We start from the raw sequence: 26,233 nt of genomic DNA on the forward strand, positions 1-26,233 counted from the left end.
CCAGGCTGGTCTCAAACTCCTGTTCTCAAGCAATCTGCCTGCTTTGGTCTTCCAAAGTTCTGGGATTACAGGCATGAGCCACCATCCCCGGCCTTTATTGTATCTTATAGATTTTTAATACATAAATATCTGGTAGGGTTGATTCCCCTAGTACAGTTCTTGGAATGTATAAAAAACTTCATTAAAAAAACAAAAACTACTTTTGGTTGTTTGGATCATGTTTCTTTGAATATGGTTTCATCCAGATAGTGAACCTCATAGGTCCAGATGTCATAAGGGTTACCCATATATACCCAGTTATGTTGAGAAAAATGGAAAACCCCAGTGGTCATGGAGAGGGGTTGAGAGATTACTGAGATTTCCTAAAACTTATTTCTCTATTATTTGGATTTTATATTTATTAAAAAATTACTTTCATGATCTACAAGTGTATATATATATTATACATACATATATAAATATAGAAAGGTAATAGTAGAAATGATATCACTTACAAAAACATCCAAGTAAGTTAAAAGCTGTTATGTTCTCTACTCCTCCAAAGTAGATGGAATATTACTATTTTTCATGATTTGATTTACTAAAATATTGTTGTTATTATCAAGTCTTTTCTGAGCAATCCTTAAAACCATACTGTTTAAAGACATTTACCTTGCTTTCAGTTTTGAGAATACTAATTTCAAAAGTAAAGGAGATTGTTTTAAAATCATCAAAGAGAAAGTTTACACGAGGTATAATTTTAAAATGCCTTCAATTTTGTATTTTTTAAGAGCTAAATGTGGGTAAAGTATAGGAGCACTGCATTTACAGTCCATTACTTTTTCCAACTGAGAAGAGTGACGCCCCAAAATGCACTGCTCAGCTAGATGATGAATGGGCTATCAAGAACTATAAAATATCTCTTCCTAATGAAGGGGAAAGTTTAGGCTTTCACATTCATAAAATACCCAAAAAGTAGACTGAAAAAATGCAAAGACAAATCTCCAAATACTATCTCACCAATGCTAAGTTGATTCTGACTGGAATTAGAATAATAACAATATTTAACTTATTCTTTGACAAAGTTTTTAATAAGCTATTTTTTTACATGTACACTAGTAATCTTAAAAAGACAAATATTAACTATCAAAAGTTAAATACTATATAATTTATGAGAAATATAATTTTGGGAATTTGAAAAGTAAAAGGGAGGTAACTACTAAATGGATTAAATAGAAAATTCTACTTTTTTTTAAAGAACCATTTTAAACAGACAGAAATGAATAAATTTACTAAATTTAAGTAAACACTAAAACTTTTACTGAAGCCGGAGACCTTATACTATTTTAGATCAAGTCTTCATCTACACAGCTTTAAATAAACCTTAAAAAATCTTTTCTAGTACATATAAGGCTGCTAAAAAGAGTGCATGACTGGGGGAAAAAAGGAATATGCTAGAATGTGAACTACTGAAGAATAGAAATACATTTCATTCATCTTTATCCCTGGATTCCTAACACAATGCCTGGTTCAAAGTAAAATGCTTAAACGTTTGCTGTTTTGAAGTGAACTGGGGCAAATATACATTTCCACCTCTGATCCAGTTTTCACTCCACTATTAAGCACCTCTGAAGTACCTGAGCTGCTCCTGGTTGTTGGCTTTTGACTTTAAATTGAGTAACGTAAGCCAATATGCATTCATTTTTTACATCAGCCTCAGAACCAAATCATCACTGGGCTGTGAATCTTCTCATGTACTAATACTTATTTGTTGGACAACAGTTAACATCAATGTGCAAAAGTAATGCATTTTCAATGCAGGATAAATATGTTCATATGAATACCAATGGAATAAAGGCCCTGTTTCTCCATGTTTTAAATAACAGATACATAGCATCTTAAATTATGACTTAATTAGCAATTTTTAGACACAGAACATAATACACTGTATTACAATGCAATGTGGTAGGCTTCCATTTTAGGAACCAAAATAAATTTCACATGAAAAAATATTTATTTTAATTCACATCAAATAAATTTAGAATAAATCTAAATTTTTAGCATCAAAGTACTTACAAACACAGATAAACTTTGGATGTATAAGTCTCCATTCTGTCCTAAAAGCATATACAAAAAGCTCTCCTGCAACTATTGATCATCACCTCGTTGCCTTAAATTCCTAGATTTTCCATTTTCAGTTCTTCTCTTTTTGAAGACTGGGGCCACTCCTTCTGCCACAACTCCAAGACAAGTGACTGTTTTTTCTTTAAATACCACTTTGGGTTCTCCACCACCATCAGCTTCAGAAGTTGACACATACTCATTTTCAGTGCTTGGAAGTTCCAAATCTACCTCCTCACTGGAAATAAGAGTTAAAATAAAACCAGTAATTGACAGGGTAAGACAAACATTTTCATATAACCAATGCCCCAAGATCAGCTTTCTAATGAAAATACATTAAAAGCTGCTCATTTTGGAGTAGGAATTACTTTAAAATACTGACTTTAGAATATTATTTAAGATACTGAGCACTTATTCAGGTGGATAAATGCTGGGAGAAGGTCTATGTATTAATTTATTCCTGTTGCACAAAGGATGTATTATCTAAGAAAACGCTTGGGCTTATATATAAGCAGCACAAGTAAAGGGATAAGGCGGTTGGGCACGATGGCCCACGCTTGTAATCCCAGGACTTTGAGAGGCCGAGGCAGGAGGATCACTTGAACTCAGGAGTTTCGAGATGCGCCTGGGTAACATGGCAAAACCTCATTGCTACAAAAAATACAAAAATTATCTGGGCATGGTGTCATGTGGCTATAGTCCTAGCTATTTGAGAGGCTGAGGTGAGAGGATCACTTCAGCCTGGGAGGCAGAGGTTGCAGTGAATTGAGATCTCATTATCCTTGCGTAGAAGACTGAATGGAGCTGTATGCCTAGCACTCCTTTTCTTTTTTTTTTTTGAGACGGAGTCTCGCTGTGTCACCCAGGCTGGAGTGCAGTGGCGCGATCTCGGCTCACTGCAAGCTCCGCCTCCCGGGTTCCCGCCATTCTCCCACCTCAGCCTCCGAGTAGCTGGGACTACAGGCGCCCGCCACCGCGCCCGGCTAGTTTTTTTTTGTATTTTAGTAGAGACGGGGTTTCACCGTGTTAGCCAGGAGGGTCTTGATCTCCTGACCTCGTGATCCACCCGCCTCGGCCTCCCAAAGTGCTGGGATTACAGGCTTGAGCCACCGCGCCCGGCCCTAGCACTCCTTTTCTAAGAACTAGCCCTTCAACCATCCACATGATTAGTTATAAATAATCAGTTGAGTGGTCCTGATATCAGTATCTGATTAAAAAGAGCCTATCACAGTACCGTACTCCCTAGATAGTCAACTGGTCCATGAAAGAGCAAGTTAGTCACATCACACCCATCAGTCTCATCTATGAGATTTTGGAACATGGCCCAGATAGATTGTTATGTTTAACTCTAAATAGCTGAGAGCATAAAACCTGTTGAAAAACATGTATCATCCTATTTGGAGAATGGAACTCTGCAGAAGGCAGTGTATTCCGAGGATTTTTCTTTTTAAGACAGGGTCTTGCTCTGTCTCCCAGGCTGGAGTGCAGTAGTGCCATCATGGCTCACAGCAGCATCCAACTCCTGGGCTCAAGTGAACCTCCTGCCTTAGCCTCCCAAGGTACTGGGATAATAGGTGTGGGCCACTGCACCTGCCTGGCCAGCAAGGACCTTCTTTGCTATCAGTTATCATAGGCTGTTTTAAGTTATAAAACTAAATAGCAACACTGAATCCTATAGAAATGTACTTTGCTGAGTAATACTTGAGTTGCTGCAATATTTGCTTATCTATTTAGTTTTTACAATTTTTTATTTTTTTATTTTTTGAGACAAGGTCCTACTCTGTTGCCCAGGCTGGAGTGTAGTGGTGTGAACATGGCTCACTGCAGTCTCAACCTCCTGGGTTCAAGTGATCCTCCCACCTCAGCCTCTCAAGTAGCTGGGAACATGATGTGTGCCACTATTCCCTGCTAAGTTTTTTTTTTTGGTAGAGAGAAAGTTTTGCCATGTTGGCCAGGCTGGTCTCGAACTCCTGACCTCAGGTGATCTGTTTGCCTTGGCCTCCTGAAGTGCTGGGATTATAGACATGAGTCACCTCACCCGGCCAAGCTATACTTTTTATTTTCTTTTTTGAGACGGAGTCTTGCTCTGCTGCCAGGCTGGAGTCCACTGGCGCAATCTCAGCTCACTGCAACCTCCACCTCCTGGGTTCAAGCGATTCTCCTGCCTCCACTTCCTGAGTAGCTGGGATCCGCTACATGCCACCACACCTAGCTAATTTTTCTATTTTTAGTAGAGACAGGGTTCCACCATGTTGGCCAGGATGGTCTCATCTCTTGACCTCGTGATCCGCCCACCTCAGCCTCCCAAAGTGCTGGGATTACAGACGTGAGCCACCACACCTGGCCTCAAGCTATACTTTAAATAAGCACAGCATCCTTGAAATTACTTACTGCAATTTAGGGAAGTACTGGGATGTAAAATCACTTGTAATAACAGTGAGATTAAAGCTCCAGGTACTTACTGAGACTCAACCTCTTGTTTAATTTCTTGCCATTCTCCATATGGGTTTGATTTCTTAAAAGTTTTGGATTTTTCTTCATTTGAACCTAATGAATTCTGTTTCTGAATACTTTTTTCTTTCTGTGTTTCTGGGTCACTTCCTCCATCATTTTTATTTTTTTCCTGAAATGTAAAAGCCAAGAAATAATACAGTTCAAGCAAAACTACCAGGACAAAAATAAAATTACTTTAACTAAGGCTTTTAAAGGTATTGTTACAGATTTATAAATAATTCACTAACTCAATTTAAATTTGCATATAACACAATAAATATACATAGAACTTTACTGCTTGATTAGGTTTTCCATGTCTGAAATGTTGATATACCATGACAAAGGCTCCCTAAATCATCACCTTAATGTCTTAAATTCTACAATTAAGGACATATAAACAGGGCTCTCTTAACTTCTCCTCTTTTCTGCTTTCTTACTTTACTTGCATATCCAACAGTGACTCCCTTTATAATTGTGCCTCTGTTGAATTTTTCTGGGAGGTGGCAAGAGTATAGGGAGTTTGTCCTTGCCTATCTGTATTTCGTAATTTTTTCCCTTTTTAAAAATAATTAGGGGGTACAAATGCAGATTTCTTACATGTGTATGTCATGGTGAAGTCTGGGCTCTTAGTGTATCTATCACCTGAATAGTGAACAATCCCAATACATTTTCAACTCAACTCCCTCCCACTCTCCCACGTTTTATGGTCTCCACTATCTATTAGTCCATTCTGTATGTCCATGTGTGCCCATTGTTTAGCTCCCACTTGTAAGTGAGAACATGTAGTATTTGACTTTCAGTTATTTCACTTAGATTAATGGCCTCCAGCTCCATTCACATAGCTGCAAAAGCTATCATTTCATTTTTTATGGCTGAGTAGTATTCCATAGCGTGTGTGTGTGTGTGTGTGTGTGTGTGTGTGTGTGTGTGTGTATATACACAAACTTTTTTTATCCAGTTCTCTACTGATGGACACTTACATTGATTTCAACATTTTGCTATTGTGAACAATGCTGCTACAAACATGAGTGCAGGTGTCTTTTTTTATTTAATGATTTCTTTTCCTCTGGGTAGATACTCAGAAATGGGACTGCTGGATTGAATAACAGTTCTGCTTCTAATTCTCTGAGAAATGTTTTCTGTAAAGGTTATACTAACATACATTCCCAGTAACAGCGTATAAGTGTTTCCTTTTCTCTGCATCCTTGCCACTATCTGTTTTCTTAATTTTTTTTTTTTTTTGAGACGGAATCTCGCTCTGTCACCCAGGATGGAGTGCAACGGCATGATCTTGGCTTATTGCAACCTCCGCTTCCCAGGTTCAAGCAATTCTCCTGGCATACGCCACCACACTCGGCTAATTTCTTTTGCATTTTTAGTAGAGACGGGGTTTCACCATGTTGGTTAGGCTGGTCTTGAACTCCTGACCTCAAATGATCTGACAGCCTCAGCCTCCCAAAGTGCTGGGATTACAGGCATGAGCCACTGCATCCAGACATTTTCTGACTTTTTGATTACAGCCTTCTGACTGGTATAAGATGGTATCTCATTGTGATTTTCATTTGCATTTCTCTGACGATCAGTGATATTGAGCATTATTCACATGTTTTGGCCATCTGTGTGTCTTTTGAAAAATGCCTGTTCATGTCCTTTTCCCCCTTTTCAATGGAGATTTTTTCTTGTTGAGTCCCTTGTGGATTCTGGATATTAGTCTGTTGGATGCATAGTTTGCAAATAGTTTTTCCCAATATGTGGGCTATTTATTTACTCTGTTAATTGTTTCTTTTGCTGTGCATAAGCTTTTAAATTTAATTAAGTCCCTCCCATTTGTCTACTTTTGTTTTTGTGTTTACTTTTGAAGACTTTTGTCGTAAATTCTTTGCTTAGGGCAATGACTAGTTTTTCCTAGATTTCCTTCTAGAATTTTTTTTTTTTTTTGAGACAGAGTTTCACTCTTGTTGCCCATGATGGAGTGCAATGGCGTGATCTTAGCTCACTGCAACCTCCACCTCCCGGGTTCAAGCGATTCTCCTGCCTCAGCCTCCAGAGTAGCTGGGATTACAGGCATGCGCCAGGATGCCCAGCTAATTTTCTATTTTTAGTAGAGATGGGGTTTCTCCATGTTGGTCAGGCTGGTCTTGAACTCTTGACCTCAGGTTATCTGCCCACCTCAGCCTCTCGAAGTGCTGGGATTACAGGCGTGAGCCACCATGCCTGGCCTCCTTCTAGGGTTTTTATAGTTTCAGATCTTTAAACATTTAAGTCTTTAATCCATCTTAACTTTTGTACATGGTGAGAGGTAGGGGTCCTGTTTCATTCTTCTGCATATGACTGGCCAGTTTTCCCGGCATCATTTATTGAATGGGGTATCCCTTCCCCAGTGTATATTTTTGTTGACTTTGTTGAAGATCAGCTGGCTGTAGGTATGTGGCTTTATTTCAGGTTCTCTATTCTGTTCCATCAATCTGTGTCTATCTTTATACCAGTACTGTGCTGTTTTGATTACGGAAGCCTTGGAGTATAGTCTGAGGTCTAGTAATGTGATGCCTCCACCTTTGTTCTTTTTGCTTAGGACTGATATAGTTATTCAGACTCTTTTTTGGTTCCACATGAATTTTAGAATTGGCTTTTCTAATTCTGTGAAAAATGAAGTTGGTAACTTGATAGGGATTGTGTTGAATCTGTAGATTGGTTTGGCCAGTATGTCGTTTTAGTGATACTGATTCTTCCAACCCATAAGCATGAGATATTTTTTCATTTGTATGTATCATCTACAATTTCTTCAATCAGTGTTTTGTAGTTCACTTTGTAGTGATCTTTCACTTCCTTGGTTAAATGTATTCCTAGATTTTTAGATTTTTTTTCTTTTTGTAGCTATCACAAATGGGACTGAGTTTTTTATTTGGTTCTCAGTTTTACCATTATTGTATAGATACAGGTATATACAAATGCTACTGATTTTTGTACAGTGATTTTGTATCCTGAAACATGACTGAAGTCACTTACCAAATCCAGGTGTGTTTTGGAGAGCTCTTTAGGGTTTTCTAGGTACTAAGATCATTTAATCAGCTAACACAGACAGTCTGACTTCCTCTTTCCCAATTTGGATGCCTTTTACTTCTCTTCTTGCCTGACTGCTCAGGTTAGGACTTCCAATATTATGTCAAAAAGGAGTGGTTAAAGTGAGCATGCTTGCTTTTTTCAGTTCTTAAGAAGAATACTTTCAATGCTTCCCCATTCAGTATAACATTGGCTGTGTGTTTATCATATAAGGCTTTTTTTTTTTTTTTTTGAGACAGAGTCTTGGTCTGTCACCCAGGATGGAGTGTAGTGGCACGATCTCAGCTCACTGCAAACTCCGCCTCCCAGATTCAATCGATTCTCCTGCCTCAGCCTCCCAAAGTGCTGGGATTACAGGCATAAGCCACAGTGTCTGGCCTCATATATGGCTTTTATTATTTAATTATTATAAGGTATGGTCCTTCTGTGCCTAGTTTGCTGAAGGTTTTTATCATGAAAAGATGCTGAATTTTAATAAATGCTTTTTATCTATTGAGCTGATTATATGGTTGTTTTTAATTCTGTTTATATGGTAAATCGCATTTATTGATTTGCATACTTTGAACCATCCTTTCATCCCTGGAATAAAGCATCCCTTTATCATGGTGTATTAATCTTTCTGATGTACTGCTGGATTCAGTTTGCCAATATTTTGCCGAAGACTTTTGCATCTATGTTCAGCAGGGTCACTGGCCTGTATTTTTGTTGTTGTTGTTGTTGGAATACATTAATTTTGATGACAGAAATTAATTATTTCTATCCTAAATTGATACCAGATTACCTAAATCTGGCTGGCTATAATCATTGTGAGATGGCAACTACAACGAAGGCTTTGCTGCTGCGCCTCTGTAAACTGGACATAACCCTTACTCTAAGTTCCATCAAGATTTGTGAAGTTGGTAGAGAAACTGTAGGCAATGACAAGATCCTAGGTGTAGCCTAGGTATGTAGGAACTTTTCAATTTTCCTACGTTTCTCAGGCCAACAATTGCAACCATTGCTCAATGCTAATAATGTGTCTTCTCTGCTTTGACTCATGGGCTCCTGAGTGTTTCTAGTTTTATTTATCCACTTGCCAAAATATGTCTTAATTTCTATGTTCTATCAGAAGACTTAAGGTCTGTAGAGCTTTTCAAACATTGGTATCAGCTGGGTGTGGTGGCTCACGTCTGTAATCCCAGCACTTTGGGAGGCTGAGACAAGTAGATCATGAGGTCAGGAGATTGAGACCATCCTGGTTATTAACACGGTGAAACCTTGTCTCTACTAACAATACAAAAAATTAGCTGGGTGTCGTGGCACACGCCTGTAGTCCCAGCTACTCGGTAGGCTGAGGCAGGAGAATCACTTGAACCTGGGAGGTGGAGGTTGCAGTGAGCCGAGATACTCCAGCCTGGGCGACAGAGCAAGACTCCATCTCAAAAAAAAAAAAAAAACTGATGTGAAGAGTAAAATAAAAAACCTACCTTAAATTTTATTTTGGTTTTGTGTCTCTGTAGAGACCTCTCCTTCTTCTGCTTCCTGTTCCCCATCAGAATCACTATGCGAATCTGATGATTTGGATTCATCTAGGGTGCCAAGTGAATTTTCATTGACCTTACTAGAAGTCAGATCACTAGTGTGTGGAATGAAATCATCAGGTTTCTCCCATCTGGATTCTGTTCAACACATTTTAAAGTCAGGTTATTTAGTTATTAATTTTATTCAGACGTAATTTCAACATAACAGTTATCACTTACACTATTAAATGACAATACTGTATGTTAATTTCATATTATCTCTTGATCAAGTAGATAATAGAGTTCCCAAATCTCTTGCTCTTGTATCTTTCAGAAATTGATTTCAAACAGCCTGGATTTACTAGATGTATAAACTATAACTCCAATGGAATGAGAGACCTAAGAACAGGGTGATATTTCTATCACCTGTAACAGGTGATAGTTCACAATTTATCTGACACCAATTTCAGGAAACATACTGATAATGAGCAAACAAGAGATTTCCTGAAACTTACTTATCACAGAATTTCTTTTCCTGGCCCCAGTGTGGTGGCTTATGCCTGTAATCCCAACACTTTGAAAAGGCGAGGTAGGATTGCTTGAACCCAGAAGTTTGAGACCAGCCTGGGCAACATAGCGAGACACTGTCTTTACAAAAAATTAAAAGTTAGCAGGCATCATGCCATGTTCCTGCAGTCCCCGCTACTCAGGAGGCTGAGGTGGGAAGATTGCTTGAGCCCAGGAAATAGAGGCTGCAGTGAATCATGATCATGTCACTGCACTCCAGCCTGGGCGAGAGAGTAAGACTCTGTCTCAATTAAAAAAAAAAAAAATTCCTACGATTTTCATCGAGTGAAATTATATTGTGAAGCACTGAGTATTAAGTTCTCATTTTATATGGTGGTTTGGGGGGCGGGGGCAGCAGTGGGAATCTCAATTGACTAACTCTACTGCCATCCAGTGGTTCACTGGGTTTTTAGCAAACAGTAATATTTCTAATTACCTTGTAATTAATGACCTATTTTCAACTGGGAGAGTCTTAAGAGTGAAAAGGGCTGCTGTTAATAATTATTCTGGTCCAGGAATAAACCGTAATCATTCAAGGCAAATCAATATATATGGTACCTTAATTAATACAGAGTTCTTGGCAGGGTTAATGAAAAACATTACTTTTCCTTATCCACATTTCACACAAGTAACAATAGGACTTTCAAGAAATTATTTTATTTTTACTTATTTACTTGGCATGATCTCAGTTCAGTGCAACCTCCACCTCCAGGATTCAAGCAATTCTCCTGCTTCAGCCTCCTGAGTAGCTGGGATCACATGCAAGTGCCACCATGCCCAACTAATTTTTGTATTTTTAGTAGAGACGGGATTTCACCATGTTGCCCAGGCTGGTCGTGAGTTCCTGACCTCAACTGATCTGCCTGCCTCGACTTCCCAAAGTTCTGGGACTACAAGTGTGAGCTGCCGCGCCAGTTCAAGAAGTAATTTATTAAGCACCTACTATGTGCCAAGCACTGTTATTGGAATTTTATGACATACAACATTCATGACCTTACAGAGCACATATGTTTATTCTATTTCACTGAAGAGTGACTATAGGCTCAGTGACTTGCCCACAGTCACATCACTGGTAAGGAAAGAAGCTGTGCATTGAACTCAGATCTGTCTAACTCTAAAGCTACATTACATCATTATACTATTTTATATGTATAAAAATCCCAACCTTCAATTGTACTGGAATATAAACATTGCTATAACTGGGCAGGTTAACTATCTACTTGGAGGTTAAAAGGGCCTTTTCTTCCTAAAAGATTTAATGCTATGCAATGAGCCAATGATAACAGAATTAAAAAAAAAAACAAACCTCTCCTAAAGTCACATTAATGTTATAGCTGTTCTGATAAATTTAACTGCACTTTATGTTAAATTAGATGAAACATTAATTTTAAAGTTTTAGATAACAATTAGTATTTATGCATGCTTCATAAGTATTTATGCAACTGAAACATTTTTAGATTTTCACTTTTACTAATTTGTTAGACACTACTAAATAGATTCAGTTTTATTTTTTATTTTATTTTGAGACAGTCTTGCTCTGTCACCCAAGCTGGAGTGCAGTGGTGCGATCTTGGCTCACTGCAACCTCTGCCTCCTGGGTTCAAGCGATTCTCTGCCTCAGCCTCCCAAGTAGCTGGGACTACAGGTGCCCACTACCATGCCTGGGTAATTTTTTATTAGAGAAGGGGTTTCACCGTGTTGGTCAGGCTGGTCTCGAACTCCTGACCTCAGGTGATCGGCCCGCCTTGGCCTTCCAAAGTGCTGGGCTTACAGGCGTGAGTCACTGCACCTGGCCTACTTTTTTTTGTTTTTGAGATAGAGTTTTGCTCTTGTTGCCCAGGCTGGAGTACAATGGTGCGATCTCGGCTCACTGCAACCTCCACCTCCCAGGTACAAGATTCTCCTGTCTCAGCCTCCCAAGCAGCTCAGATTACAGGTATGCACCACCACACCCGGCTAATTTCTTTGTATTTAATCGAGACAGGGTTTCACCATGTTAGTCAGGCTGGTTGCTTAACTCCTGACCTCAGGTGATCCACCTGTCTCAGCCTCCCAAAGTGCTGGGATTACAGGCATGCACCACTGTGCCCAGCCACAGTTTTATTTTTTAAAAGGAAAAGGCAAGTTGGGCTAAATGATCTCTAAGCTACCTTCCAAGGTAATGACTGTTTTTCTAAAATAATTATAAAAATAGTAATATTAGAGAAAGCTAAAATGATTCTATTTTTAAGTTTGTGAATGCAATATCAACTGAGAATAACATTGGTGAACAGCACAATATAACACGAATAGAAATCTTTTGGCTTTTCTACTGTACTGTTTTTAATTTACAAAAAACTCATGCTTGCTATACAAATATGTTTATCATATACTAAAATTTCCAAGTTCAGATGATTAATCAGCAGGTCAATAAGCAGTTCCAGGTACAATTTTAAACACTTAAAATAATCAAAGGTAATACTTACCTCCTGTTTCTGTATTATAATAATAGGTAAAACCATCTTCACTTAAACCTTCTACCCAAACGGTCTTCACTGCTGTCTAATAGGAGGAAAAAACTCAGCATAAACTGAGGATAACCATGATGATTTTCTATTGAATAACTCAGACAGAGTCAGCCACCCTTGCCTCTCCTCCTGACACCTGGTGATATCTCGATCTGCATCCCCACCCAAATCTCATATAGAATTGTAATCCTCCATGTTGGAGATGGGGCCTTGTGGGAGATGACTGCATCATAGGGGTGGTTTCTCATGGTTTCAACACCATCCACCTTTGGTGCTGCTGTCGAAATAGTGAGCAAGTTCCCCTGAGATCTGGTCATCGAAAAGTGTGTGGCACCACCCGGCTAACCCCTTGCTCCCTTGGTCTGGCCATGTAAGATGTGACTGTTTTCCCTTAGTCTTCTGCTATGATTGTAAGTTTCCTGAAGCCTCTGCAGAAGCTCATGCCACCATGCCTCCTGTATAGCCTGCGTTTAACTGTGAGTCAATTAAACCTCTTTTCTTGATAAATTACCTAGTTTCAGAAGTATTTCTTTATAGCAATGCAAGAACTGACTAATATACCTGGGTATTAGGGATGGTAGTACTAATCATGGCCAGGAAGCTTGGTTTTTGCTAATAATGAACCAACTTTCAAGGAGTGAATGTCTCACCTTTGAAAGCCAGGAACAGTTCTTTCCAAATGGACAGCGACATGTGAATGGCAACTGACTGCAAACCAACTAATATTTGCCCTGAATGCTGTTTTTGGATAGATATCAGTACTTTTTTTTTGTTTTGAGGCAGAGTCTTACTTTGTTATCCAGGCTGGAGTGCAGTGGTGCGATCTCGGCTCACTGTAACCTCTGCCGCCCCGGGTCCAAGCGATTCCCCTGCCTCAGCCTCCTGAGTAGCTGGGATTACAGGCACCTGCCACTGTGCCTGGCTAATTTTTTGTAGTTTTTAGTAGAGATGGGGTTTCACCATCTTGGCCAGGCTGGTCTTTAACTCCTGACCTCGTGATCCACCCGCCTCAGCCTCCCAAAGTGCTGGGACTACAGGCGTGAGCCACTGCGCCCGGCCAGATATCACTATTTCATCTCCATTCAACCTTCTAACAAAAGCATTATGGGGGAAAAAAAGGACACAGTTTTGGGGTGGAGGGAGTGGAGTATTTGTAAATAAAGTTGCTTAACAAACCTCTACAAAACCCCAAGAAACCAATCACTTTAAAGAATAAAACAAAAACACTATTAATATGCTTCACTTACCTTTTTTAAGTTTCCTTGAAATCCTTCAGGTTTCTCCCACTGAGATGCTTAAAGCAAAATATATTGCATTTATAAAATGTTTTTGCTTTAAAAAAATATTTTCCAAAAAATTTGGACAAAACTTATAGTCATTATGTACAGAACACTACAGGTCTACAGTTTAAAACATATTTGAAAAATAAAACAGAACATACACCCCAGTACACAGAATCTATGTGAATGCTATGTAACCAAGAAGAAAGGACAGAACAAGGGATTAGAAGTTACTGGAACTTCCACAGGAATTTTAGAGCCAGGCAGGGCTTCTCATAAAGGTTTCATAGAATTCAGGTTTGATAAGTTTCAAAGGTCTTTTGATATCTTGGGGCAAGGGAGATTGAGATATAAATTGAGTAAGGACTCAGAAGAGGAACAACTAGTATGCAGAAATTAAAAACATGTATCATGGAGAGGAAGAGAATATAAAGTAGCATTTGAAAAAAAGAAGCAAACAATGAACACTGAAGGGAGAAAAGAAAGAATAGTTTCTAAGGGAATTTGACAAAGACTTCTAATAGCTAGTACATTATCATTTATGGTATCTTCATTGCTAAACTACAATACGCATGTCACTTAAGACTCAGTGCAAACTCTAACAGATTAATATTTCTACATAGTCCAAAGGTAATTATGATCCTAATGATATAGTCATTACAGTAAGATTGTTAGCCCAAGGATTTCTTCATGATTAACTCTCTGATCTTATTTCCTACCTTCCTAGCATTCTTAACCTTCTTTTGCTGGCTTTTCTTCTATCCATTCCTTTAATATATGTAACACTCACCTTCTTTACTTCTTGCTCTATTCTCTCTGCTTGTGATCTCATATACTCCTAAAAGTTAACATATTATCTATATTCCCAGACTCAATTTTGCTGAACTCCACACTGTAACCATCAATCAGCTACCAAAAGTTGTCATATGACTATTCTGTAGGTACCTCAAATTCAACATATCCAACATATCTAATTTATTATTGTCCCCATTAAACTTATTTTCGGTTCCTGTATCTCATATCTAAGTAAATGGCGCCATCATTCTCTCAGCCCTCCATAATATGGCCCCAGTTTACCTTCTAATCTAACTCTACTAAGATGTCTTCAAAGAACTGCATGTTTTACCTTGACCATACTTTTAAACCTTTTTTGGGGTTCATATTGTTCTGTCCGGATTCTGTACCTCTTAATAATCTACTGAAGTCTTCTTTAATCAAAACACAGAGTGTCTGCACTATGCCAGGCATTAAGTTAGGTGCTAGGGATAAAATGGTGAGTAAGGCATCATTCCTGATGTCCTTATCTTAATTTAGAGATCAGCTCTAAAGTCATTCCTATGACAATCTCTCAAAGTTACATAATCACAATGAATTCAACATTATTATGAGTTCCCATATAATCTTAATTACACTTCTATTACAGCACTGTAAAATTCCTCCTTGCATCAAGCTTGTTTCTGTCGCTAAATTTTATGACTCTGGAGAGTAAGATGCTACATAAATGTAGAATAAGTGTATTAATTCATTCCAAAATATATATGGAGTAAAACCCCAAATACATTTAGTTTTAGGAAAACAAAAGATGCTTTTGATATTGTTACTGTAAAATGACACTGTGTATTTTTTTTTCTTTTCTTTCTCTTTTTTTTTTTTGAGATGGACTTTCGCTCTTGTTGCCCAGACAGGAGTGAAATGGTGTGATCTCGGCTCACTGCAACCTCCACCTCCCGGGTTCAATCGATTCTCCTGCCTCAGCCTCCCAAGTATCTGGGATTACAGGCATGCACTATCACGCTCGGCTAATTTTTTTTTTTTTTTTTTTGAGAGGGAGTCTCGCTCTGTGGATGGAGTACAGTGGCCCAATCTCCGCTCACTGCAAGCTCCGCCTCCTGGGTTCACGCCATTCTCCTGCCTCAGTCTCCCATGTAGGTGGGACTACAGGCGCCCACCACCACGCCCCGCTAATTTTTTGTATCTTTAGTAGAGATAGGGTTTCACCACGTTAGCCAGGATGGTCTCGATCTCCTGACCTCATGATCCGCCTGTCTCAGCCTCCCAAAGTGCTGGGATTACAGGTGTGAGCCACTGCACTTGGCCTAATTTTGTATTTTTAGTAGAGATGGGGTTTCACCATGTTGGTCAGGCTGGTCTTGAACTCCTGACCTCAAGTAATCCACCCGCCTCGGCCCCACAAAGTGCTAGCATCACAGGCACGAGTCACCACACCTGGCCTTGGCACTGTGTATTTTTCAGTTGGATATCAGTTTCCAATAAAATACACAATGACATTTTTCAGTAACAATATCAAATCAATCAAGGCAGCTACAGAAAAAAGAAATCAGTTACTGGCTCCCAAAAGAAAATCTCTACTGTAGAATATTTTATTTCAAGTACCTCTACAATTTGTGAAGTGGATTTCAAATTCTTTATTTCTACGCAAAATTCTTTATTTCCATGTAGTTTATACTTACAGAAGTTACTATTGAAAAAATATAAAGCTATAGTTTATTTGTAAGAAAGTCACTATTAAAGGCTTTGACTAAGTATGACACTTAGTCACTATGAGAAGAGTACCTTTTTAAAGGGCACACAGTTTTCTTACCTTTGGGGCAAAAATGAAAAATGTTCCAATATTAGATACAAATCCTAACATAAAATAAACTGTTCTATTCTACTAGTGACACTGTTCTTTACCAGTTTTATGCCTAAATGACTTACCTCCTGAGATAAGATCATAATAGTAATGGTAACCCTCAGAGGTTATGCCTTCTACCCATCTGCCCTTTGAAGGATCTTTTTTTCTTTTCTTCTTTTCTTTCTTTTCTTTCTGTTGATTTGATGTAGAGGTGGGTGGGATAGTGCTGGTTACTGGTGTTATGCTTGGCTCCAAAATTTCTAAAGAGATGAGAGAAGGGTAAAGCAGCCATAGTTAACTACTATTTTTTATTGCTGTTGGCATAGAACATTAACGTTATTTCAATCAAAAACCTAAGATTCTTTTGAGAACTTGACACATTATTATAAAGTTCATTCAGAAAATAAACATGTAAGGGCAGGAAAACTGTAATAAAAGAAAAGGAGAATTTAGTTTTACCAGTTATTAAAACTTATTCTAAAACTATGGGTTAAAAAAACAGCCAGCAGTGTGGAACTAACATAGAAATAGGCAACCACATAATTGAAACAGAATAGTCCAGATACAGGGCCAACTTCAGGTTGGCTGGTATTTCATATCAAGAGGATAAAAGACAGATCATTAAAAAAAGAGGTTTTCAAATTACCTATTGGGTAGAATGTTCACTATTTGGGAGATGGGTATACTAAAAGTCCAGATTCCATCACTATGCAATATATGCATATGAGAAATCTGCACTTGTTCCCCCTAAATCTATAAAATTTAAAAAAATAATAAAATGGAAATAAAGAAAGCATGTTTAAAAGAAAGTTTTAGATTAACTGGTTAATTATTTGGAAAAAAAGCAAAGCTGTTTCCCACTCCCTGCTCTCTTCCCCTTTTTTATTAAATACTAGGTCAAAGATAGTTACAAAAGAACACAAAGTAAATAATGTTAAATTTGACTACATAAAAATTAAGATACTCTGTATGACAATAATAAAAAAATATATAAAACAAATGAAAAAATATTTACAATAAACATAGGAAAGGGTTAATATTCCTAACAAAGATCCTTTATGAATCAAACATTCTAATAGAAAAGTAGACAACAATTACAAAGACAATTCAGATAACTTTTTTTTTTCTTATGTTGTCCAGGCTGGAGTGCAGTGGCGCAATCAAAGCCCACAGTAGTAGCCTTGAACTCCTCAGCTCAAGCAATCCTCTCACTTTAGCATCCCAAGTAGCTGGGACTACAGGTGCGTACCACCACGCCCAGTTAATTTTTTATTTTTATATTGTAGTAGAGGTGGGGTCTCACCATCTTGCTAGGTTAGTCTTGAACTCCTGGGCTCAAGCAATCCTCCCACTCTGGCCTCCTAAACTGCTGGGATTACAGGCATGAGCCACAGCACCCGGCCAATTAACATTTACTTTTGCTAATATTCAAAAAAATGTTTTTCTGTTGTTTTGCAGAAGATTGGTAAGTACCGAAAAGAATGACCAAATCCAGTATTAGTTTGATGGATCAGGTATTTACATTGGTTTGAAAAAATGGGTAGTTTTGGTGGGGGACGGTGGCTCACACTTGTAATCCCAGCACTTCGGGAAGCCCAGGCAGGTGGACTGCTTGAGGCCAGGAGTTCCAGACCAGCCTGGGCAACATGGCAAGACCCTGTCTCCACCAAAAAATAGTTGGGACTGGTGGCAAACTGAGGTGGAAGGACCACTGAAGCCGGGGAGGTCAAGGCTACAGTGAGCCATGATTGTGCCACTGCACTCCAGCCAGGTGACAGAGCGAGACCTATCTTCAAAAAAAAAAAGAGAGAAAAATAGTTTTTAATGTCTTTACTTTCCAAAGGATTGGCTAGTTACTCCTAAAATGGGTTAATAAACTTATTTTTGTTCTAGTGAAAATGTAAATCAGTCCATTTCTGGAGACAATGTGGTATTAACTATCAATATAAAATATATTCACACTTTGATACTAAGATGCTTAACGCATCTTAGTGAAAAACGCTAAGCAACCTAAACGTTAACCAGGAAAAGATTAAATAAATTATAGTACAGAGACAAAATAACAGTGGCTACCATTTATTCAACATTTGTTATGTGTGGTCACATAATAAGCAATTTATACCATAATGTCACTTAGTTTTAATAATCTAAAATCATAACTAGCAAGAGGAAATTGTGACTCCAAAGTCTGCTCCTAACTACCACATAAAAATGATATATCTTCCTAATTATTTAAAAGAAAAAATACATTTGATACATCATTGAGAGAAAAAATAAAACCGGCAGATAGACCATAGCACAAAATATGTAATTTAAAAAAAGATCTAAAGAAGAGGTCTGCAAAAAATCTTAACAGTTAGTGAGTTTTAAAACTCTTTGTACTGCATTTTGTATGTTTAAAGGAATATATATCCTATTTGGAAAACAAGGCAATGATAATATTTAATAGGAAAAATCCATTTAAATATAAAATGGTAAAATTTATTTGCTCAAAGGGCAGCATAATGGAATCTCTCAATGCATATGATTGATAATAGTTGGACTTTCACCTACTCCTAATTCTCCAGAAATGCCTAAATCCTTTTTCCTTTCAAAATGAACATATGGCTCTATCCTCAAGGAACCAAACAACTTTCCCATCTTTTAATTATCAACGTCCAGGATAACATTTTTAAAGTCTGGCTATAACTGTTCTTATTTAATGAACACAATGCCAATTAACTTAACTGGTACTCTACTTAAAACCTTAACTGAAAGCTGTTTTTATTAGAGAAATACCATCACATGTTGATGACTGCAACCAGTATGTAAGATCAACTGAGATCTGCTATATGCTTGGCTTAAGGAAAATGGATTTGATATGGAAGAATTATTCACAAAACTTTCCCAGTTTAAAGCCTAAATTCAATAAGATAGACACAGTCTAGTTAAATAATGTTTTTCACCTGGAACTTCCTTCTAGTAGTAAAATCTGCAAATTGTCCACAAAAGGTTAATTCATTACATAATCACCCATATAAATATACAAGACTCATAATTTTCACCATATGGACACAGTGAATTGTAATTACAATGCAGGGCCTCTTTTTAAATGCATAGTGTCTTTTAGCCAAATAACTAGAATACCTAAAAACCTCAAAGTGTCTCTGAAATGAACCACTTACCTAGGATAGAACTAGGATTACAAAAGTAGTATGGCTGCTATGAATGAAGGTGTTAAAAGATAAAACATTAAAAGTACAATAAAAGGGCATGAACAAACTTCCATAGTCTAAACATTGCTATGATGCATAATAAAAGCACTGACAGTATAGTCAGTTTATAACCTCTTTATGGAAACAATCAAAGCTTACTTAGCATGACCTCTGATGTTACTTTTAAAACATGCTGGCTGCTTTTTTTTTTTTTTTTTTTTACCTGATTCTAAGCCAAGCCTTTTCAAATCCTCTTGGTATGCTTTCAGGGCAGCTGCCTCCATTGCAGCAAACTCCTTTGATGCCTTTTCTTCTTCCTTTGCCTTATCCAGGCTTTTCTGTTTAATCTATGTAAGACATACATAACAGTGAAAGTGAGATAAAGGACTGACATTTGCATAGAAAAATTAGCAAAGAAACAATCTAAATTACCTCACTGATCCTTTTGCCACATTTTCCTTATGATTCTTTCCTCTTTCATGAAATTCAACACTCTTGAAAATGAAAAAAGAGAAAATACAAAAGAAAACTACATAAACATCATAAAATCATAGTAAATATAAACAATTCATAGTAAATATAAACAATTTTCTCATAAACATGAGAAAATTAAAATTAAAATGAATGGCAGAAAAGACAAAAACATTAATTTAATGCAAACTGGCCCTTTTAATCAAATGATGCTAGGGAACTACATTGTTTTATTATTATGTCCTCTGACTAGGTTTCCTTTGGTTCTTAAAATAAACCATGATGACCTTATTAATGGAGAAAATACAAGGTACCCTTGATGACTAATCTAGTGACTATGATTGTAATGAGGACTCAAACACGACATGAAGCCAAAAGATTTTTAAACAACTTTCAACATCAAAAGCCTTTAGAATTTTATTGCTCTATTTGTCACAAGGAGGGACATAGAGAACAATTATTTTATTGCTTTATTCCTCAAAATTAGGAGAAAAGTACATATTTTAAGATTCCTCCTAAATTATAAGCAAATGCTTTTATTCAATGTGGTAATGGTTCAAAATGTACAACTTCTATGGAAGATAATTTGGCAACATCTATCAAGACTACAAATACATTTACCCTTTGACACAGCAATTTCATTTTCTGGTAATTTATTCTATAGATACACCTGCACATGTACAAAATCATGATATATACAAGCTTAATCACTGCAGCACTGTTTGCAATAACAATACAGTATCCATCTCTAGGGGACTGATTGGCTAAACTATGGTACATTCTCATAGGCTATGGTAACAGAGAAAAAGCAGCTCTTCATGTATGGATACAAACAGAGCTCCAGTTACATACTGTTCAATTTTTTAAAAATATAGTTCAGAACAATATATACAATACATTACCTTTTATGTATGCTGGAAGATGAACTTATGTCTACATGCATGTAGAAACAATGGAAGGATAGGCAAGAAAATGAAAAAAAATGATAACCTATGGGGAGTGATGGCAACCGGAGGACTGGGTACAGGGGCGGGTGAGTGAGCGCAATTATCTATTTAAACAATCAGAAATGCTCCCTAAATTACAAGTTTCTAGTTAAAGGCAGTAAGAAATTCCTAGCAAGCTCTGCAAAATAAGTTCTGTCAATCAAATCTTATATGATGCATTAACTGAGCTATTCTAAAATACTACCGTGAATTCATCTTTAAAGTGTGACTTTGTAAAGCAGATAATCCTCCTGTTTTTCATACATTGGGTTTCCTAAGGTTGATTACACTACACAAAGAATACAATATTAAAGGACCATTCAAAATTAAATTAATTTTGTTACTAATTAAAGGTTAAATCAATGTGTATTACCAATTCAAGAAGATGAAGACAGACTACACTGGAAGGGATTACTTACTCTAGATAATTCACAAAATTCATTTTACAGCCTAGGTACCTCCAAGAAAGAGAGACTTTAAGTGATTTGTGTGATTTTAAAAATTCATGGTATTTATTTATAACGATAGCCTATGTAAAATAAAATAGTCAAGAACTTTAGCAACTATCCAAAAAGACCAAAACATCAAAAAAAATCCAAATCCTAAACACCTTGCAGATAACAGTAAATAAATGTCTACAGAAGAAATCCACAGCATTAAAATATGAGACTACTATTCTTTGCGCATACAACTTTGCCAAGTAAAAAGGGTATCAACATAAAATACATTTAACAGATACCCTAGTGTTTATGTGGTAGGTACATAGTATTTCGACATGCAAGAGGGGAGAAAATCAGTGGTGTGCTTTTGCTTTACATCTTCAACACTGGATCTCAACTATGAGATAGACTAACAACATACTAACAACATACCTAACAGAGTTGTTACTTTGTTTCATGAGAAAGCGAATAATGGTGTTCTTTCAAATTTAAGCATCTAAAGATATACAACTCTGCATTAAATACACTTGATTATTTCTAGAGCAGAAAATATACAAGAAAAACTAAAATGTTGCTTTTATATTTTAAAGGCTTTCCACAATACTTTGTGTATGACAGTATTATGAACACCATCGTTATAATGTACGTGCTTCATAAACATGAATGAGATGACCTACTCATTGCCCATTTCCCAAAAGGCCACAGAGAAATAATTTCACTTAATACATAATCAAAGTTAGGTTGACGAAAAGGAAGAAGGCTCACAGCTTTCATAGGGGGCTGAGAAAACAGAAATCTTTTGATGTTTTTAAAATGCAAGAGCAATGTGCATAAAAGTGCTTTGTAAACTGAGTTTACATAAAAAAGCACTTCTTCATTCAACACAATTATTATTAGAATCCCTAATAGCGGAATTATCATACAGGCCTATTGTCTGCTATCCAGCACTTGCAGTAATCACAGAATTTCTTTGGCTGTGACTTCCAGTAGTCCGCCCTGAAAAAGGGAGAAAACAAGGCTAAGCTCATGTAAAACTTAAAAAGGTAAAATTTTGCATGCTTTACATTTTTTAACTTTTGAAATACATGCCCCTGCTACTGAATCTTGTATTGTTACATATAGCCGTTTTTTATTGTTTATCTGGTTGGAACAGTCAATTGAAATTCTGTTGCCAGCAGAGCAGGAAAAGTCTGTACCTAATTCACTACAAAACTCCCTTCAATAAGATGGCTTTCAAAAATTCCTCACTTGCTACCGTCATCGTTACGAAAAACTAAGGAACATCTTAGACAACATTTATCCTTTCTGGCTTTGGGGGAGATTGATGTAATGGAGACCTGAGGAAACTCATAAAGTTCGCCTTAAATCAAGTTATTCCCACCAAAAGAACAACATACAAGACTACTCTGGGGGAAGACTGCAGTTCCTCCGAGACTATCAGTTAAAACAAACTGTTCTTGAGCCTCAAAGCAAAAGAGAATTGGAAAAGCCGTGGGACTTCGTAGACGGCCGACCAAAAAAAAAATCATTACGCTATCCAGAGCTGGCTGCTTCCAGTGGGCGGGGGAGGCCGCAGCCCAGCCCTAGTTTCACAATACACTAGGGTTCAGGGGCTTCGGAGGCCAAAGGGGCGCGTGCGACCCCCGACAGCTTCGTGGAGAGAGCACTGCGTCGCTTCACCCGCGGCCGTCCAACCCGCCCCTGAACCGGCCGCCGGTCTCCCCCAAGAGCCCGTGCCCCACACCCCAGGGCGCTTGGCGGGGTAACATTTCTACCCCGCCCTAAGAACCGGCCCTGCAGGTCTGGGGCCGGTCCCGAGCGAGTTAAGAACGCATCCGTCACGCCCCCGGCCGAAGGGCGGGAGGAGAGGAGGGGAAGACCCGGGCGAGAAGGGGCCGCCCAGAGAAACAACACCTCGTTGTTCAGGGCCTGAGACCCAACTCACATGACTGCGCCAGCCGCTCTGCAAGTCGTCCAGGGTTCCACTCAGACTCGCGCTTTCTCAGCGGGACAAGTCGGGCTCTTCCAGCCGCCCGAGGCCCACCCGAACCTCCCTCCTACCCAGACACCTTCCTCAGTCCACGGGACCAGCGTTCCGCCGTTCCCAACTACGGGTGCCCAAGCGATCCAATCCGCGTTCGAAATCACCTCCTCTCCCCTCCCCCTACAGGGGCGGTACTCCCGGCTCCAAAGAGGTGGGGTCGGTATAAAGGGGTTGAGGTCACTGGGAAGGGGCAAAAGCGCGACAGGACCTGAGCCGAAGGACAGGATCTCAAGCCTCAAATCCCTGCGCCATCCCGCCGTCTCTGGGTCCTACCCTGGGACCCAGAACCTCCACCCTCCTTCTAGACTCGCTGGCTCCAGGCCAAGGAGCTCGCGCGCCGCCTCCGCCCCGAACGCAAACAGCTGTTCCCAGAGAAGTCGCTGCTCTCAACTTTGCCAACTAGTCCGCAGGCACTTTGGCCAGCAGAGCAACCGGGATCTGTGGGTCGGGGTCCTCTGGCGGAGTTTAAAAAAGGAGGTGAAACTGCGGGGTCCGGAGCCGCGAGTCGCCAGGCTTCGCCTCAAACTTTGCTCTTGCGGCGGAGCGGCCCCGCCCCGCCCCTCCTCTCCCCCACGACGCCCGCGCGCTCGGACTGGGCTTGTTCCCTAGTTCGGGGAGCGCGTGGGCGGCGGCGGCGGCGACGGCGGTGGCCAGCGGCCCGGCGAAGGAGGCAGAGGCCCTTACGTTTGTCAGGTGGGTCACGGCAGTTTCTTACAGCAGCACTTCCCATATGGTCTAGCGGTTAGGATTCCTGGTTTTCACCCAGGCGGCCCGGGTTCGACTCCCGGTATGGGAAAGCTGCGTTTTTCCCCCCCCCCCTCTTTTCTTTTCTTAAACTATCAGTTTGGAGGGCTCACTTTTTAAATCTTGTGTTCTGGTTCCTTTCTTGTCCCCCTGTCTGGGTGAGTTTGTAGAAAACGAGCATTACTGTAGTTAGTGGCGCCAGGAGCTGGGCTGCGGCTTTTGGAGCGGCGAGTGCCCCACCATGCCTGCTGGAGAAGCGAGTGCGCTCTGGGTCCTTCTCCCTCCCGCCTCCGGCTCGCGGGGCTGGTGGACCCGGAGGGAGTTTCACTTTCCCCGGGGCTGTTCCTCCGCCCCTCCGGCCCGTAGTTTTCCAGACGCCCGGGAGGTGATGATTAACTCTGGCCTTGCGTTATCTCCTCCCAGCGCCCCCCTCCGGCCCACACCCTGTTCGGCCGCCCTTGCGACTCTTCCGATGCGGGACGAGCTGGCCCCACTGCCCTGGGCGCCGCGGAGCCCGCGCCCGGGCCCATACCTTTAAGTGGTCCTCTGGCCACAGGGTATTTACCAGGCCCCACGGAACACACTGTGCTTTCCGCGGCCTCCCGGGGGGCGCGCTTTCCCGGCAGCGCAGCCCCCCGGCGCCCCTTTCCGCCGCGTGTGCGCTCGCGTCTCCACCCGCGGCGCCCGTGCAAGCGCGAGGCCGGCCCGCGAGGTCGTCCCAACTTGACGTTAGGGGTGCTGGTCGCGGTCGCGGAAAGTACCCTCGAAAAAAGGCCTTTGGGAACGAGAATCTTTTTTCTTTCCCTTTTAAACACCACGAGCTATGGAGAAGAAAAATACCACTATGATGAGATGGCTTTAAATAAGTAAATCGACTTTCTAAAGGGTCTAACATTTTGAGCGCCGTTGATTTAAAAAAAAAAAAACTTGATTAAAAACAACAACAACAACAACACATCTTGGGGTGGAGATGGGGCTTGGGAAAGAGAAAATTGGCTGGAGACTGGGGAGGGGACGTTAAAACAACGTTTCACTGTATTTTTAAATATAGAAGCCCTGTGTTTATTACAAAGAAGGGGCAGCTGTGTCAGCCTCATGTGAGCTGTAAATGAAACAAAAGCGTTATCTTAAATGCAAGCTGAAATTAGAAAGTAGGGTCAGCTATAATGTTTAGTCTATTGGGCCTCTGGGAACAAACGAAGAAGGAAAAAGTGACTCTTGTAGATGGGTTTCTGGTCAGTGCCATTACTGAGAGCAGATGTTTTGGTTGTTAGTATGTGTGTTCCCAGACTATTTTGTAGCTTTAACTGCACAGTAAATTTGTTAATGTGATCTGCGTGATTAAGGATTAGTTAGGCTTACCTTGTTAAAAAAAAAAAGAAAAAGTCTAAGTATTTTAAATCATCTTCATTAATTCAAATACTTGTGTGTTTGCTACACACCAAGCACCACCAGATGCTTTTGGATTTACTGATATTCGGGTTCTTCATGTTAGCTAGTGGATAGAATACTGAGTCGAATAATATTTTGGTTTCTGTGATTAGCTGTATGATGAGACTTTTCACCTTCTCTGTTCTCTGGCTTTAGAGCCATACATTTTTGATAACACATATGACTCACAAATTTTAAATAGAGTTACAAGAATTGTTGAGTGATTCTTGAATAGATAATGAAAGTGGAAGTTTCATTTAAATAAGTAATAGTGTGTCATTAAGAAGCAGTTACTAAAGAATTATACAGTAGTTGAAAATTTGGAAAGAAGGAAAGATAACTTGGATAACTCTGCCTTAATTGTCCCCAGAGAGGCCTTAAGTTTTGACCTTTTTTTTTTTTTTTGAGACAGTCTCCCTCTGTAACCCAGGCTGGTGTGCATTGGCCCGATCTCAGCTCACTGCAACCTCCGCCTCCCAGATTCAAGCTATTCTTGTGCCTCAGCCTCCCAAGTAGCTGGGACTACAGGCACCCGCCACCACGCACGGCTAATTTTTGTATTTTGAGTAGAGACAGTGTTTCACCATGTTGGCCAGGCTGGTCTCGAACCCCTGACCTCAGGTGATCCACCCGCCTTGGCCTCTCAAAGTGCTAGGTGCTAGGATTACAGGCGTGAGCCACCATGCCAGGCGTTGACCTTGCATTTTGTAATGAGTTTACAACATTATACCAAATGGTGCTAAAATGGATGTTATTTTCAACTGTGCACTCGGTAATTGCAA

The 26,233-nt window shown here is 39.5% G+C and overlaps 2 protein-coding genes and 1 non-coding gene across 3 annotated transcripts in view; 2 read left to right on the forward strand and 1 right to left on the reverse strand.

The window, feature by feature from the left end:
• Positions 1-1,048: 1,048 nt before the first annotated feature.
• On the reverse strand, positions 1,049-24,417 carry WBP4 (WW domain binding protein 4). The gene is given in 11 exon segments (XM_017850177.1): positions 1,049-2,338; positions 4,563-4,723; positions 9,120-9,141; positions 9,143-9,311; positions 12,185-12,260; positions 13,474-13,520; positions 16,225-16,401; positions 19,559-19,682; positions 19,773-19,829; positions 22,156-22,228; positions 24,134-24,417. Coding segments are annotated over 11 exon segments (1,185 nt in total). The 5' UTR covers positions 24,202-24,417; the 3' UTR covers positions 1,049-2,127.
• ELF1 (E74 like ETS transcription factor 1) overlaps positions 23,178-26,233 on the forward strand; it is a 121,820-nt gene continuing 118,764 nt past the window's right edge. Inside the window, exon 1 of the mRNA XM_017850175.1 lies at positions 23,178-23,969. The gene's annotated coding sequence lies outside the window, so the exon portion shown is untranslated. The remainder of the gene's footprint in view (positions 23,970-26,233) is intronic.
• Positions 24,001-24,072, forward strand: TRNAE-UUC (transfer RNA glutamic acid (anticodon UUC)). Its single transcript has one exon. It is a non-coding gene; the product is annotated as a tRNA-Glu (tRNA).

The sequence above is a fragment of the Rhinopithecus bieti genome, unplaced genomic scaffold (assembly GCF_001698545.2).
Source record: "Rhinopithecus bieti isolate Rb0 unplaced genomic scaffold, ASM169854v2 scaffold_32955, whole genome shotgun sequence".
Taxonomy (NCBI): Eukaryota; Metazoa; Chordata; class Mammalia; order Primates; family Cercopithecidae; genus Rhinopithecus; species Rhinopithecus bieti.